This window comes from Carassius auratus, chromosome 17 (genome assembly GCF_003368295.1).
Source record: "Carassius auratus strain Wakin chromosome 17, ASM336829v1, whole genome shotgun sequence".
Lineage (NCBI taxonomy): Eukaryota > Metazoa > Chordata > Actinopteri > Cypriniformes > Cyprinidae > Carassius > Carassius auratus.
In genome coordinates, this window is record NC_039259.1 from 24,256,607 (window position 1) to 24,273,864 (window position 17,258).

The 17,258-nt window shown below is 38.6% G+C and overlaps 1 protein-coding gene across 4 annotated transcripts in view; it reads right to left on the bottom strand.

Moving 5' to 3' along the window:
- Positions 1–2,599: 2,599 nt before the first annotated feature.
- Positions 2,600–17,258, bottom strand: part of akap6 (A kinase (PRKA) anchor protein 6) — a 121,979-nt gene continuing 107,320 nt past the window's right edge. For all 4 annotated transcript variants that reach the window (XM_026286533.1, XM_026286534.1, XM_026286531.1 and 1 more), the window contains 4 exons: positions 12,285–12,500; positions 6,870–9,923; positions 5,574–5,693; positions 2,600–3,527 (listed from right to left, as the gene is read on the bottom strand). In XM_026286533.1, the coding sequence (XP_026142318.1) occupies positions 3,486–3,527; positions 5,574–5,693; positions 6,870–9,923; positions 12,285–12,500 (3,432 nt within the window). In that variant the 3' untranslated portion in view covers positions 2,600–3,485. The remainder of the gene's footprint in view (positions 3,528–5,573; positions 5,694–6,869; positions 9,924–12,284; positions 12,501–17,258) is intronic.

A 17,258-nucleotide genomic window follows, 5' to 3' on the forward strand; every position in this document is an offset into this window, starting at 1 on the left:
CCACCATGGTTCGATACACATGACCTTTACTACCTTTAAAGCCATTTCCATTTCATACAAAAATGTCCTGTTAATTGCAAAAAGGGGAATAATTTGTTCACCATGCAGTGTTTTGAAGACAGTGTAAGAATTCATTTCCATCCTAATTTATCAATGCCATCTTCCAATGCCAAAAACCTTATTTTAAATATTAACATGACTTCCCGTTCAGATGTAATGTGGATCCATAGCATTAGCTCTGGACAAACACGGGGAATTTTACTGTAAGATTAAAGAGGTCAGTTTTATAATATCTGGTTTCATTTCATATGTGCAGTTTGTGTTATTGTTTAGTTCTGATGTGGGGGGGGGGGACATTATGAATTTTGGATTCCATTCTTTCACATTTGTTTCTTTTAAAAATTATACAAAAGATCACTGTTTGCCAGATGAATGTGCTTAAAGTTCAATTCACCGAAAAATTTGCTGAAAATGTACTCACCTTCAGGCTGTCAAAGATGTATATTTGTACAAATATAGCATTACATCAGAGTGAATGAGTGCCGTCAGAATGAGAGTCCAAACAGCTGCATAATAATCCACAAGTAAACCACACAGTACATAAATTATTATTCTATAATTTAGCCATTATAAAACTAATCCATTGCTTCATCAAAATACCAGTCCATAATTCATAATAATGCTTCCTCCAGTGAAAAAGTCTATCTATCACATATTTGTTTAGGACCATTTTGGACTGTTTTCACGTGTAACTGGTGTTTGATCTGTGCATATTTCTCTCCTGATTCAGCCAAGACTGCTTTTTCACTGGGGAAATTGCTATTATGAATAATGGACTTCTTGCATCACAAGACATTCTTGATGGCACCCATTCACTGCAGAGGATCCACTGGTGAGCAAGTGATGCAATGCTGAATTTAAACCAAATCTATTCTGATGAAGAACCAAGCTCAACTACATCTCAGATGGCCCGAGGGTCAGTACATTTTTAGGAGAACGATTCCTTTTATTAAGATGAAGCGTAGATTTTTTTGGGTGAAATGTGACAGGTTTGGTGAGATACAGTAGCACACTGTACTACCGTTTCATAAGAAGCCAGAGGCACGTTGCTTTCTCATCCTTCACCAGCCTTTCATTCCCTCCGGCTGATTTTGTTCCGGTGCAAGCGTGCACTCATCATCAACAAACACCGATGGGCGATTATGGCAGAGAGCTTATCATCAGGCCGCGGCGGCGCAATCAGGAGAGCGCTTGATTGGCTGTCGAAGAGTTCCAGAGGTTCCGATGCCACTGTATATCTGAATCTCTGAGGGCCCATCACGCAATCTTCAGAGTCATCAGGACTTCCTGTAAACAGCATATTAGCCACAAAAATAACCGGCTGATGGCTTTAAAGCTGATGCGTATGACTTGTTATCTACAGTATTTTGCTATAGTAAAAGAGTTTGAGATTTATAAATACGTACAGCTGCATGTTTGATGTGCATGTATCACAAATATACACTACTGCTCAGAAGCTCGGAGTAAGATGGATTTGAAAGGAAATAAATGTATTCATTCAGGTCACATTCATTTGATGTAAAGTTACAGTAAAGATATTATAATGTTGCAAAACTAATTTAATTCCAAATAAATACTGTTCTTTTGATCTTCCTATTTATTTTCAAATCCTGAAGAAAAAAAAAAATTCGGTTTCCAGTAAAACATTAAGCAGCACAACTGTTTTCACCATTAATAATAACAATAAATGTTTCTTGAGCAGCAAACCATCATGAGATCATCAGAACGTTTTCTGAAGGATCACGTGACACTGAAGACCGGAGTAATGATGCTGAGAATTCAGCCTTGATCACAGGAATAAATGACACTTTAAAATACATATACACAAGTAGAAATGTTCTTTAAAATGTTAATATAATATTAATAAAATAGTCAAATAATATTTAATTAATAAAATAAAATTTCACAACAAAGTTGTTTTTACTGTTTGCAGCATTGGTAAGCATTAGAGACTCCTTTCAAAAAGGTAAAAATCTTTGCAGCCTCAAACTTTTGAACGGTACTGTATAATGGAAATTATAAATTTAAAGTGCTTTTAGAATAAAGGTATTTTCATGAATTCCATGTTGAGGCAAATTGTCACATTTGTTAAATGATGTAATTTAGTAAAGTTTATTACTTGATTAATTATTATTTAATTACCTAATTTCTGAGCTTTTTTTCATGTGTTCGAGTTTTGCCTTAGAAATACTAAGAAAACACTAAGTTTTATTAATAGGTTCCATTATTTAAAATATGCTGAATAAAATAATAAACATCGATAGGATATAACAAATTTTTTTTAAATTCAAAACAACTTACCCCATACGGTGCGATAACATCCCTCTTATAGAAGAAAATGTCAATATTTGTTCTGTATATTTTTGTTGAGCAATACTATCTTCAATTTTGTTTCCATGTTAATATTATAGTTAATACTTTGAAACTGTCTTTCAGTACTTACCCGATCCCTAGTAATATTCCCTGCTGTAATAACTGTGACAACTAGCCCCGGTCTCACTTATTACATGTGAAAAGAATGCCATGTGCGATGAGTTCATTAAATTAGGTTTATTTACGGAAGTTTTCTTGTACATAGTTTACCATGCAGTCTAACAGTAGCTATTTATCCACGTCACGTAACACAAAACAGGAACACGACCATGAAGTAATATGACATCATTATACACCAGAGTTTGAACGTACAGTTTACATATTTACAGATGCCCATTCGTCATTCTCAGCCTTGCCATACGTCTGCTTTCTCACCGATCACAGGACACACGAGGGGGTGAAGCAGTGTTTTAACAAAATGTAGTAACTGCAAGGCACAAAATGTTTATACATTTCTTTGTTTATCAGGGAGTAAAAAAAAATCTGCCAAAGATCACATGCCACACAACATCACACAACCGTCGTGTTGCATAGAAACTGTGGCGCTACTTCAGTAACTCGAAGCCTGTTTGATAGCCTCCACATGAGAGACCACAACGTCACGTCTCATTCGAGACTGATTAGGACCACATTACTGATTGATGGGGCGACCCTCAAACAACATGCCTAGACGCTTCAGCATGAAACAGCTGAACCTGCTTAGATATCGCTAGCTGGCTGATCAGGTTCAGTATCGTCAGGGATGTGATAGAAGAGGTTTATGTGTACATTAGCCGTGTACTTTTAGACAGGGTCGGGATGGTGGAAGACTGGTGAGGTGGCTCAGTCTCATGTGGAGCTTGAGGTGGGGGTCACCAGGAGAGCAAAGGTCACAGGTAAATAGTTAAGCAGCCAGGAGGAAGAGGATGAGGGTGCTGAGGATGAAGGACTTAGATCTCTAAAGTGCCAGACTAATGGCCCATGCACTAACATCCATTTAGGTGTCCGCTCCAGACCTCACATCACTATCCACACGTGGAGTGTCAGACCTCAGAGAGACTCCACTGGGTCAGTCAGGGTTTACACACAGGTGTGGCAAGACTTCCAGAGAATCTCTAAAAAAAAAAATAATTTAGATTTAGAAAAAGATTTAGTAAAATTGAAGTAACTGCAAACTCACAGATCTTAAATCCAGAACACATTTACACAGCATACTTATCGCTTTAAGAGCCTATATGCGTGTGTGTGTGTGTGCTCTTGTTTTTGTGACATATCAGGACACAACTCTGTATAATGACGTGTATGACACAGGTATTACAAGGAGAGGGTGACTTATGAGGACATAACCCATGTCCCCATTTTTCAAAACACTTATAAATCATACAGAATGAGTTTTTTTGAGAAAGTAAAAATGCACAAAGTTTCCGCTGAGGGTTAGGGTTAAGTGTAGGGTTGGTGTAGGGCCATAGAATAAACAGTATGTACAGTATAAAAACCATTACGCTTGTGGGATGTCCCCACTTTTCACAAAAGCAAAACACAACAATCTAAATCTAGCACATAATTAATATACATGTATACATACAATATAAAAATATATACAAAACATATGGTATAAAATTTATAAGCAATAATATTTTTTATATTATTTTCTCTCTTACTCTCTCAGATCTATTTATGTAATGAAATATAATTTAATGAAACATGGTTAAATATATAATTATAATAATAAAAGTGAAATATAATATTTAATATAAATAAAATAATACAAATGTAATATTGCATGTAAATAAATAATAAACATTTAAATATATTTATATTTTGTAAATATATAAGTAAACAAATGATATGCTGGATTTAATTTGTTTTTAATCAACAACTTTGACATTAACTATTTAATTAATTTCTATGTATTTGCAATTAAGGAAATTCCACTTCTTACCATTGCATTTCAACGTCTTGTCTACAACTGAATTTAAATTCACTCTCACGGTACAGAATGATGCTAATGATGGTGTTATATGTGCAAGATGTTATATGACCAAGACATTATAAGTCAAATGAATTGCATTGCATTTGATTGGAGTGTTTGTTAGTTTGGCTCAGGTCTTCTCTGTGTCATGTGACACTGCAGTGCATTTGACTGTGCAGTGTGAGCTGAACCCACAATGACCGCAGGGCTGACATCATAGTGTCTGTAGAGACAGATAGTTGGCTCTCTCTGCTGTTTACCGTGTCCCTGAAGCCTCGGGCGCTTGCTGAAATGTGTCCGACTCACCAACTCCCAACAATCTTCAAGATGACCTTCCCTTTGTATCACATAACCATCATTATTTTCTTTATTTATGTATATGGTGGTTACAGACCAAAACTTACATTTTCTTAGAAATATTTGCAAAGTGTTAGCTAGCCGCAGGGCTGTGCATCATTCAGAACTGCCTTCAAAATTTATGCTCATGAACTGGAAGGAAGACAAGTCCTAAAAACCAATCCAGTATGAGCTCAAGTTGGTTTTCCATCTGTTAATTCCACCAGATTACAATGTGTCGTATATTGTTGCAGTCAGGAAATTTATTTGAGACTAAGAAAGAAGCATTCTTTAAAGTTTTCCATCTGCTGGATATGCTTTTCATCAAGAGAAATGATTGCCGACCGACACACGTTCATTATTTCAGCCCTGCGCTGATGAGGCCACAGCAGCGACCGAGAAAGAGACAGTAAGAGAGAAAGACGGAGAAAAATGGGAAGACAATTCCAAGGCTAACCCCACTGGATATATGGACCACGTTACGTAATGAATGCTTTTCAAACCAATTTACTGGTAAGGGAGTCATCATGTAGAAAGTACAGTGGCCTATAATTTAAACCATAACACTGCCGGTCCAGACCAGGCATTTGCGTCATCCAGAAGTGAGCCTTTGGGTTTTTATCAAGCAGAATTTCACAAGCAATAAACAATGGAAAAACACAAAACAGGCTCATTTCAAAACACACTACTAATAAATCATGCTAACGTGCAGTATGGAGTGCAGTGGAAAATGGGGTTGTTTGCAATGTAACGCTTGATGTGGAAAAGACCCCGTGGCTGTTTTTCAGCAGTGCGGCAGAAGTGGCTGGGAGGGAGAGGTTGTGTGTGTTGAAGCGAGTCCTATAGCACCTACCTTGACCTGAGGCCTGCTGCTGACTCTACTCCTTCCTGCAGATGAGCTATGTGTCTGTGGACCGCTGATCTGAGCCCTGCAGCCCTCCGCAACACCAGCGCTGCTCTCTGACCTTGCCAGCTGGAAGAGAGAGAACAAGAGAAATGTTGCCTTCATCATTTAGTCCTATCTATCCGTCTATCTATCTATCTATCTATCTATCTATCTATCTATCTATCTATCTATCTATCTATCTATCTATCTATCTATCTATATATATATATATATATATATATATATATATATATATATATATTATTAATTAAATTACATTAAATCAAATTAAATTAAATTACATTAAATTGTTCTTTGAACAAAAACAACAAAAATTATGATTGTTTGCAGACAGGTTTCGCAAACACTTATCATTCACTGGAAAAGTATTTACAGAAAGTCAATCTAAAAATGTCTTAATTACCTAAAATGTTCTAAAATTAGCTGTCTTTGAAACCTAAATTAGAATAAAATAAAGAAAATATTTTAACATTAAAAAATATCACCTATATAAAAATATTTCACCTGTTTGCATTTGCACTGTTGTTATATGATTTATTTGGCAGTATTCTCATATAAATGCTAGACATTTTTCTAAATTTAATCTATACCAATAAAGTACATTGAATTGAAAAGCAGATAAAAAGAGATCAGAAGCATAAAGAAACATGAAAAGATTGAGTTTGGAGTTGAAAATATGAAGGTGGTAATAGTTCCTTTCTTTTTCATATAAACCATCCAGTTATTTTAATGAAATGAATATGTCCATATGAATACAAACACTGAAATTCAATCAATGACTTAAATAAAATTAACTTAGTGTTTTCGGTCTCAATGATTAGCTCTAAAGTAGGAACTTAATTCGCCTGATATAAGGTCAAAGGCAGGGTTTGCAGACAGCGTTGGAAGCAAGCAGGGAGAAGTTTGCATATGAAATAGAAAACTACTTAAAAAGAGCACAAATACATGCTAATTCAGTCATGAAATTAAGTAATGATCCTCACCGCATTCTTGCTTATGAATCATAATATAATCTGACTGATTATGATTATTCTGTTCTGTAGACCTTAAAATTTTAAATCTACGCCTGCAAATCCTTCTTCCATTAGCACTTCAGGGGTAAAACGGCGGGGAGGGGTGAGAGGGGGTGAGAGAATGAATAAAAATCCCCTCTTAAATATTTAGTCAACGAGATGAATTCAGCAGAAACGCACACCGCTCTCATTACAAGCAGATAGAGTGCGGTGTAATGTCGAAACACACCTGCTTATGAGTCGACTTGGCTTCCTGTAGAGAGCGGCGCCCTTTTCCGACGTTCTTCTGTTTCATCAACTGTGAAGCAGGAGCCCTTTCATCGCTATCAGTCTTCCTTATCAGCGGACAGTTAATTTTGGGATTAATATAAAGGCTGCCATCCTCTTTTAAAGGATTTGTAGTGGAGCAAGAGACTCTTATCTTAGTCATTACAGGGGAAATATTGGATTCAAGCATTTTAGTATCTGCAAAACATTCAACAGTATCTATCGGGGTTTCACATGGTAAAGGATTAAGATAAGGCGCCTCATTATGGCACTCTGGCTGGCTACCAGCTACACTTCCTTGAGAAATACCATGTGCTTTTTGGTATTCATCGCAGCCCGATGAAAGTGCTGGGCTCGGGAGACTGGCCGGCTCTATTAGTTTGGCAGCGTGTCTTGTGGGCCGTTTGCTAATGGACATGCTGTAACAAAGAGGAGGGCCCAAGTACACTTCCTCGGTGCAGGCCTCGAAGAGCGGCTCTTCGTCACGGATATCTGGCGTACTCGAAAGAATCGGGGTGCTGCTCTTGTCCTCCGCGCAGGTGCTGACCTCTCCGCAGTCACTGTCATGCGAGGACAGGGACAGGTAGGAGTAGAAGTCACCCTTGCGCAAATGGATAAGGCGATGGGAGTGCTCGAGGACCTTCTCTCTGATCTGAGACACAGACGTTGGGCTACACACCTCCGTAGGCTGCTCTGCTTGTGCCTCTTTGGTCTTCAGGGCCACAGATGTCATGTCAATGATCTCCATCACAAAATCATGGACACTGTCACTCTTGGCCTCTTCGGAGATCAAAGCAGGGTGGTTGCAGCTCTCTGAAGAGCTTTCTTGATGGTTCTCGTGAACGTCATTCAGAAAGGCAGCGAGTTGATTCTGTCGGCTATGAACGTGTGCAGATAACCCTGAATACTCATCTCTGGGAGAGATGGAGGGCGAGGGAAGATGGGAATTGTGACAGGGCAGCTCGCCTTTCAACTGCCCTTCCAAGGAGCTCAAGCTCAACTGTTCGCATGAGGATGGAGAGGTGGCAGTCACCATACCGCTTTTGACGCCATTGGCAGCATCCACCACGTAACAGTTTTTAAACGATTCCCCTTTCTTGGTTAGCAGACTTCCCTCTTCCCTCAGCAGCTCATCGTCTTCATCCTTTCCTTTGATGTGAGTGCTTTCGACATTCCCATTCTCCATGTCATCCACGAAGTGGTTGATATAGCTCCTGGTGGCGTCCCTTCGGTTGCCATCCACCTCCTGTTCCCCGAGGTGCTCGATTTTAGTATTAGTGTTGGCTTCCATGAGTTTCAACATGGACCGACTGAGAAAGTGACGATCGTTTGCGGTCTTAACTGGTGAGACGATGTCTTTAGACATGGTGCCACACTGTAGCTCATCCACTAGATCTGCCTCATTTTTCTCTTTACTCTGGGATCTAGGCTTCATCCAGTTTTGAAACTCACCCTTTATATAATCCAGCCCAAGAGCGAGGGAACCTTCAATGTACTCCTCCTCTGAGGTTACACTGGAATCGTCGTCTTTAATACCAAGCTCTTCTTCTGTGAGTGTCAGAGTGGAGCTGGAGAGAAGATCGCTGTCATCCTCGTCGTCAGTACAGGCTGAAGTGCAGGAAACATTGACAACCATACTAATGCTTGCATCGGTTTCGTCGGTTTGTTGCTGGCTGCGGCAATTTTTACGGAAGGATGCATTGGACTCTGCAGCCACGCAGCGGTTCATTTGCACAGCTAGGTCCTCAGATGCCACAGACAAGTCCTCGGTGCTGCTCAGCTCCGTCAGGGAGGCTGCAGAGCTCTCGTTAATGGAGGAGGGAGCTCCAGCCGAGCGTGACCCATGCCACAGCGAGCTGCTCTGGAGCGTTACATCAGAGACACTCCGTGTCATCTTCATTTCAAGAGGGCTTTGGATGTTCTCAAGGCGTTTTAGAAGTTCCAGAGTTCTTCTGCTGAGTTCCCCTGTGGGCTCCACAGTCGATTCAATGTCCCTCAGTCTTTCCTTACTGCCCGTGTCCTCTGTGCTCTTACATGGAGGGAGCAAACTTTCCAGGGAAGTGCTACGAGTCAGTGCTTCTTTGCTCGATGGAAATAACTCCCCTACTGTGAAAAGAGAGTCAAGAGAAGACCCCTGGGATAGCTGCGTGAACTCCTTTTGGAGCTTTTGGTGTGTAGTCACCCTTTCATCATCTCCGCTCATGTTGAGATATTTATCATTAGCCTCTTGGCTTAGCCCAAAGCTGTTGGCATAAATCTTCATTGGCTCCTTGCGGTGTTTCTTCCTGCTTTCTCCACCATCTTCTCTCTTCTTTCTAACAATATGCCATTGCTGGTCTCTCTGCCCAATGGTAAGACTGTCACCAAATTCTGCACACTTGTTGGCACGCTCCAAAACTCTGTCTATGTCTTCATCTGACACTCTGTCTCCATCTTCTCTGGTAGGAGGAGTGAGAGTAACACAAACTTTTGGATCATCGCTCTGGAAGAGCAGGCAAACCTCGGAGTTACCTGTGGTCTCCATGTCCCCTTCACTAACTATCCCACTTTCGCTCTCCGATCTCCTGGCTGAATCTGATAGCAGCTCCTGCTTCCCCTTCAACAGGTCTCCCATAATGTCAGGTAAGGATTCGGCAGAGGAGAAGGAGGAATCCACGCTCAGCCGCTTCAAAAGTGACTGTTGGGATTTGGTTGATGATGATTTGTGATTATATTGGGGTTGTTGATAGAGTTCAACATTATGCAGACTGTACACCTGATAAACACGAGAAGATTCTGGATTCAGTTCTGCAGAGCTCAAGGCTGCTCCGCACCGTGTGTCATTTGGGCATGACTCGGTGAGATTTGAATTCTCCTTTGGGGAAATAAGTTGTGATTTAGATCCAGGCTTTTGTTCATCTTCACAGTCATGTGTTTCCAGATCACAGATGGTCATGTCCATTTCGTCCCACTCCCAAGAGTCTTCTGTCTGGCCATGGAGCTCCATGAGAGAAGGCTCAACGAGGTTCTCAGGGACCTGAAAAAGGGAGAGAAAAAGACGTCAGGGGCAACGAAATACTTGGTTGGACTTTTAATTAGATCAAATGCAAAGTTAATCTATGACAAATAGGTTTTTGCTTAGATATGGGCATTCAGCACAGGGCATAATTACACAAATTGCTTTGCTTCTTGTTCAAGCAGGAAGAGTCTATTTAAATGATCCTCTTTATCTCATTAATCTAATAAACTGGCAAATCTAACACTTGCTTTGTATGTCATATATCCCATAAAATGAATTTTTATTAGATTTCTGTTTATTCTCTTTCTGCTGATGAGGAAAATACTAATGCACAGGCTTGGATCGCTAGTGCATGATAAAAACCCTTAACTGTGAGAACAATCAATCAGTCTAATCAAATAAAAATTATTTCAGTTAGCTGCCTCAGCTAACATTTGTATCCCGACTGCAGCACATAACGTTTTAATCAGATAGACTAATTATAACCTTTAGCTATGCCATTACAAGAGTCATTTTGCCACTTTGTGGAAGGTTAAACTACTGTCTAGTATGGCCTGAGATTTTTGACTGAAAAGCGTGCATTGTTTTTGCTACACTTCAGTTTGAGAGTGAAATCATCTAATAACTTGACAGTGTCAATTAAAGTTCTTCTGAAACCTTTTTTACCACTTTTTCACTGGTTTACTACTCCCTTAAGAGCAGGTGAAAGTTAACTTAAAAACCATTATGTCTTTCGTTGACCTTCAAACAGAATTCATGATATTCCTTTTTTTTTTTTTGTAAACAGAGTAACGATTGGATTTTTTTCCAGACACCAGACTTGTTGTGAGCAAGGCCTCTTAAAGCATTCAACAGTCAGCTATTTCATCATCTCACAAGGTGTACTGTATTCACAAAAACAAACTCTCCCTATTATTTATCTCTTCCTTTCTTCTGCGCCCGCAAAAAGTGAAATTGCACTTCAGCCCTGCAAGGTCAAGCTGAGCGAGGGGCGAGTAATTTGTCTTCCCTGTGTAAGTGAGTGGACGCTCACAAACAGGTTGCTGGGCTTTTCCGCGTGAAGCACGCAGCCTCCCCAGAGCCCTGCTGCTGCCATGCAGGAATGCACAACATCTACATGACAAAAGGCGAAGTCTAGCCCTCGGCCCACTCCCCCATTTAACACGCACTGTAACGGTCCCACACATACAATAAGAGACTAGTTAAGGGTTCCGTTTTCAGGATGGGAAGTCTTTTTATATGGCAGTGAACACAGAATGTGCACATGTTATGTTCTTTAAGAGACTACTTCCTCCCTTTCAGTGCAGGATGGGGACACATGATCAAGCTATTTCATTGCTATGGGTTACTCAGTATACATTAAGGACAGCCAGTTATTTCTGAAAGCATATGTAATCGACTGAGTTCACAGTACAGTGAGTATCTAGGGAGCGCATCTAGCCACTGTTCTCTTACTATGTGTATTCAAGAATAATATGTGGCCACTTTCCCTGCCTTATACATCATTCTTATTGCACTGTTACAGCGGCGCTGCACTATATTATTGGAACTAGTGTATTTCTGCTTAACAAATTGTTCTGGACAGATTCCTTTGAGCACAGCAACATGTAAGGAGATCTCTGAAGAGCCAATTCAATGGGTTCAATAAAATACAGAGTAGAACATTGGTTTTCAGAATTATAATTGTATTAGGAAGGAGTCTCCTTACTGATACAGTATTTAAATGTATTGTTAAAGATTAAGACATTTTTATACAAAATAACTGCATTAAGGACATGATAGAGGCCTACTTGGCGAATTAATCATGTAACATAGTAAAATAATTCCCCCACACTATTGGTCAAACTATTTTTCAGTCATTACATTCATTCAAGCATGAAAACAACAATAATAATAAAAAACATAAAAAACAGACATTTTAGGCAATTTCACTAAAGTTATGCCACTTTACACTATCTGCACTAGTATAGCTCTGTACCATGCATATTTAAATGACACAATTTACTTATAGACAGCACATTTTTTAGCATGATGGAAAATAGGAGGTTAACAATTTTGTTTAATTAAAGGAGGTGTTTGTGTGTATTTGCAAGATGGGAAATTGCATCATGCAACTAGCATTTTTGAACTTGTTTGTACCGATTTGCATAATTCCTTTAGTGAATTAGGTGCTAAATAATGCAAACAGAGCACACAACTACTTTTTTAAAAACAATATACAGTACATATTATGCATTCTAGCCACTCCACCACATACACAATTAAACCGTCCATAGTGTGGATACTGAGACAACACTACCTGTGCATGCATCACCCTGTTTATATTCATCACGTATGTTATCTTGTTTACTTGTAACTGTAGTGTAAAGCATATGTGACCTGGTCTCTGCCCAGCGAGCGTTTCAGTCTGGTCTGCCACTGAAGGACCTGCATGACGATGGCCTCCCAACGTCTCTCCAGGTTGACCTGCAGCAGCTGCAGCGACTGGCGCTCTGCCTCTGAGCTCTGATGTTCAGGCCCATCCAGCAGCCTCTGACAGAGCCTCAGCACGGAGGAGATGCCCTTCCGTCTGCCCCGCACCTCCATACACAGAGCCTGCAGAGACAGGAGCAGGTCAGTCCTCTCATGCACTCATAGACCGTGTTAGTCAACAGGGTTCAACATCCCTGTCATCAGGTTAAGGGCAGGGTTTCAAATGGAAATGCCAGAGAATTTGATGAATGAAAGCTTAACTTTGACTTAACTCCAAAAGTTTAACTTTGAAACTGCTGTTTGTGAACATACAAGCCAAGAACAAACCCAAATCATAAAACTAAACACCCTGAATAACAGAAATGAATTTAAAAACCTTGATTAAAAGCTGAAATGAAAACAAAAACATTGCTGTTTAAAAAATAAATGAGACTAAGAAACACTCTAAATGATAGATTAAATACAGCAATAATCTTTATACAACAAACCTTAATAATACAACTAAAAACACAATAACTGATAGACATGAATGCAAAAAAAAAACTAAGTTAAAACAAACAACTGATAAAAACTGTAATAAAAACCTAAATAATAAATCAGAAACAGTGATAAAAATTAATACAAAAAACATTTATCGAAGGATGTTTAAAAGACATAAATAATAAATCTAAAAGGAGTGAAATAAATTCATTAAATAAAAATAGAAAAAAGAAATAGGTGTATACAAATAAAATTAAACTAAAAACTGATAGAAATGAATACAAAAGGAAAAAAATATATAAAAGTAACTTGAGCTAAAAAGACATAATTAAAGTAAAGTAAATTGCTACAAAAAGACCAGCGCAGGGAAGTCTGGGAACACTTGATTCATTTAATGACTCAAATGAATCAGTGAATCATTTTTTGGAGCTGGTTCATTGACTTGAACAGTTCAAATGGAACAATTTGCTATAACGAATCAGATTAGTTTGTAGAAGCTTTTTTACATTTTGTTTTCAATTCTGTTCAGAACGAATGATGCATAAATTCAATTTAATTTTTTTTCTTTTCTACAACACATTTACATAAGGTTTCTTATAAGACTCTTCTAATAAGGTCCAATACACAACGCAAAGTAGCAAAAATAGTGAGACTCACACTACAATACACCTGTAAGTTCAAAAACTGTTTGCAACAAAAAAATATAGTACAGTCTATAAAAATAACTTTCAATGAACTATTCTCCACCATTTGCCACAACTGCAACACAGGGTTTATTGCTAACATGCATGTGAACTCACAGCACCTCAGAGCCACTCAGAGTTTCTGTGGCATGAATGAACATAGTAAATGAAGAGAGAGAGAGAGACAGATAGATAGAAAGAGAGACTCCTGTGCACTTGATGAGGTCTCCACAACAATTCAGCCTGTCAGGAGCGTGTAAATCACATCCCCCTCTCCCCATAAACACGACAGAATTAAATATTTAAAGGCCAAAGCTGCACTCCCGTGCTTCGGTGTCCAGCTATGACACTTGTTTAATGAAACCGCCAGAGCATGCAGACTCTCCCAAAGACGACCACGCTGGAACACAGACCACAAACGCACATTCTAGAGGGGCTGAAGGTATTGTAACGCTCTCTCACCTGCACCAAAATATGCAGCAGACGAAAGGGACGAAAACATTCAGAGAACAATTTATGCAAATCCCGCCAGCCCAAAAAAGCACCGCCTTACATTTTCTGTACGTTTTTCAATAAATATTAAACACTATTACATTTAAATTGGATTTTATTTTTCCTGGAGTGCTCGGCTCCTCTGTTTTAGCATATTTCCCTCTCCCGTGTCTTTTAAACAGGTAATGAGACTGTAAAATGCAATGGCAGCGCGCCGGAGAGGAGGCCGAGGTGCGAACGCGCTGATAGAGTTGAAACTTTGACAGACAGAAATGTGGGAGGTGATGGAAACTCAAATGGCACTCAAATGGACACTGTTTTTCAATGGCGTACGGTGTCTGGGAAATGTAGTGGCCTGGTCTTCTAAAGACACATGTAAATAGTTGATGGTAAAATACTGTAGCTCGTCGACTTATAGATATCGTTCAGCCTGTAGATGCAGCTTCTGATACAAGCACAAAAAACAGGAAAACTAGGTGAAATTTTATTTTCCCACTGCATGTCAGAAAGACTTCACCACATGGTAATAGAATAGAATAAGACAGTGTATTTTGTCTTATTTCCCAGCTAAAACATCTTATAACAAGATAATTTTACTTGAGAAGCAGCACTGCATAAAATATTAAGACTTGTTTTATAGATTGTCTTTTCAATGCTAGTTTTAAGGACTTTTAGATATTTTTAGTGAAAAAGGTTTAAAAAGACTAATTAAAAGGGAAATTTGCGACATATTCGTTTTATTTATTTTTATCTTTTTTTAATTTTTATTTTGCAATTAGTTCGGTTTCTGATATGTCTGCCAGATCTGAAAAGCTGAAAAGAAACCACTGAGAAATTTTAACTGAAGTATGTTACAGACATTTCATGAACACCCAAAGAATTAAAAAAATTCGGCATTCGATTAAGATTTATTATAATTTTTCTTTTTTTTCTTGATGGGCTATTAGAATTCAAAATGAAATGAAACTGAATTTGTGAAACATTACTTGAAAGACAATGTAATATAATAAAGCATTCCTTTTAATTCTATAAATAAATTCTAAAGGTTGGTCAACATGCAGTCAGAAGGTTTCCAGTCTAAGTGAACATATATTCAATTTAGAATAAATTGCGATATGGACCACACATTAATCTAACAGCTCTAACAAATGTCTGTCTCAGTCTCTAAACTATAACTTCACCCTTCAGATAATGTCAATGAAATACAAGTGACAATGTTCAATCATGCTCTCAGATTAAACTGCACAAAACATGAAACTACATCATTGCACAATGAGGTTCCAGAAATATGATGCTGTTTCTGCATTTTGGAAGAGGAATAGTATAGTACAATGCACCAATATTTGCTAAAAAGCTTTTTTGTTTTTCCTCCAGTATGTGAGTCCACACAATGACTTTGTTTCAGAGACACAAACCAGCACTGAGACTGAAATGCTGGCGGGGGGCCAGAGGGCCCTGGTGCCTCAGTCAGATATCAAAACACCAGAACAGCATACTGTGAAAGAAAAATCACAAATAAATCAGAAGTGTCTCGATTGTTTCTCCTAGCAAGCAATGAGACAACATGGAAACTCCAGTTTCACAACACATCTCAGTAATGTGCAGACATCTTTATATGAACGCAAACATTCCTCATCAAATTCTCTCAGAAACCACTGATCTGAGCTGCTTCATACATTAAAACTCTACATTTCTGACTTTTGAATTCGTATTTGCATTCAAAGCCACTGTAAAATGCAGAACATGCACAATGGTGACTCTAAATACTCTAATAAATGTTTTGAGCAACTTTAAATAACCAACAATTAGAGCAGTAAACTACAAACCTTGCAGACAAATTGCTTTTTCATTATTTAGCATTATTACAGTAAAGAAAACTAAAATGAAAACTGAATGACTTGGAACATAAGTTGAAAAAAAATTATATTTTCATGCAGCAATAGTAACAAAAATAAATCATAATATAATCTAATTATAAAAACAATCAATTATTTAGTTTTAGTTTTTGATGCATGATATAATATAAAATTTTAAGAATCAATCTGCATAACATAAAAATTTAACTAGACAGCGATAACACTAAATTTAGCAAAGAAATGTAATTAATAATACAAATTAACACATTAACTTTGGCAGCCAAGAAAGTATAACAATAAATTTTATAAAAACAAAACAAACTGAAACTAACAATGACAGGGTGAAACCAAAAGAAATAAAACAGAAATACAAATCTTTATTTAAAAATCCTGAATTTTTGGAAGTCGACTATACATAAAACGAATATTGTGAGAAACCAAACATAAAAAGCTACCCTTGAGCTGGCCATCCACTGTAAGAACATTCGAGATTGCGGGCGGATCATCTATAAGGTGCTTTTTAATAAAGCTATCAGAGGATCAGCCGCCTGGTGTCGTGCTTAGGCGCTAACACAATCTCCAGAACGGCAGTACGACTATTCTCTCGTCTCACTCCCCTGGCTATCATGTGGCTAAATCCATCTGGTGTACAGTATTAATCTACAGGTCTCTCGCTATCAGAGTCTGTAATCACACCTGAGGCGGAGAGCCGAGCCGTGAAGATGCATGTGTATTACACCGACCTCCCAAGAGTGTTCCTCCAAAAAACTGCTTATCTCTTTATTCAGCACAAAATGAGAACAGACGCAGCCTAAAGCCTTTAAACTCCAATTCCCCATCTCTCCCTCCCACTTAATTTCATTAAAATCTAAGCCTTATGATATTCTGACATTTTTTTCCATGCGACTTAAGTGCGAGAACAGTTTAAATGACGCATGCTGATGCGCTTTCCATAGGATTAGAAAAAAAGCCAGACGCCAGGCTCTGCTCGTTTCGTTTTGGGGGGTATTTGTTTCCCGTTCTCCAGCGGGAAAACCAGCTCACACTTCATCTCGCTCTTTACAGCCGCAGCAATTTTAACATTTTCAATTAATCTCGGCGAGATTGAGGAGCGGAGCCCCAAATCCCCTACAGTGACGGCAAGGACACGGCGACGGAGCTCTGACAGTGACCCAGTGGATATTCAATCAATTACCATTAATTAGAAATCTCTGATTAATTCTATTTGTTGATTAAGTCAATTAAAACCACAAGCACTTGTTATCGCAAATGAGTATAACGAATTCATGTTGGCCATTTGTTCCCAGACACATCCCTTCGGCTCTGACCGGCTCGAGTTTCATCAACGGCTGTCAGTCGAGGCCTCGTTC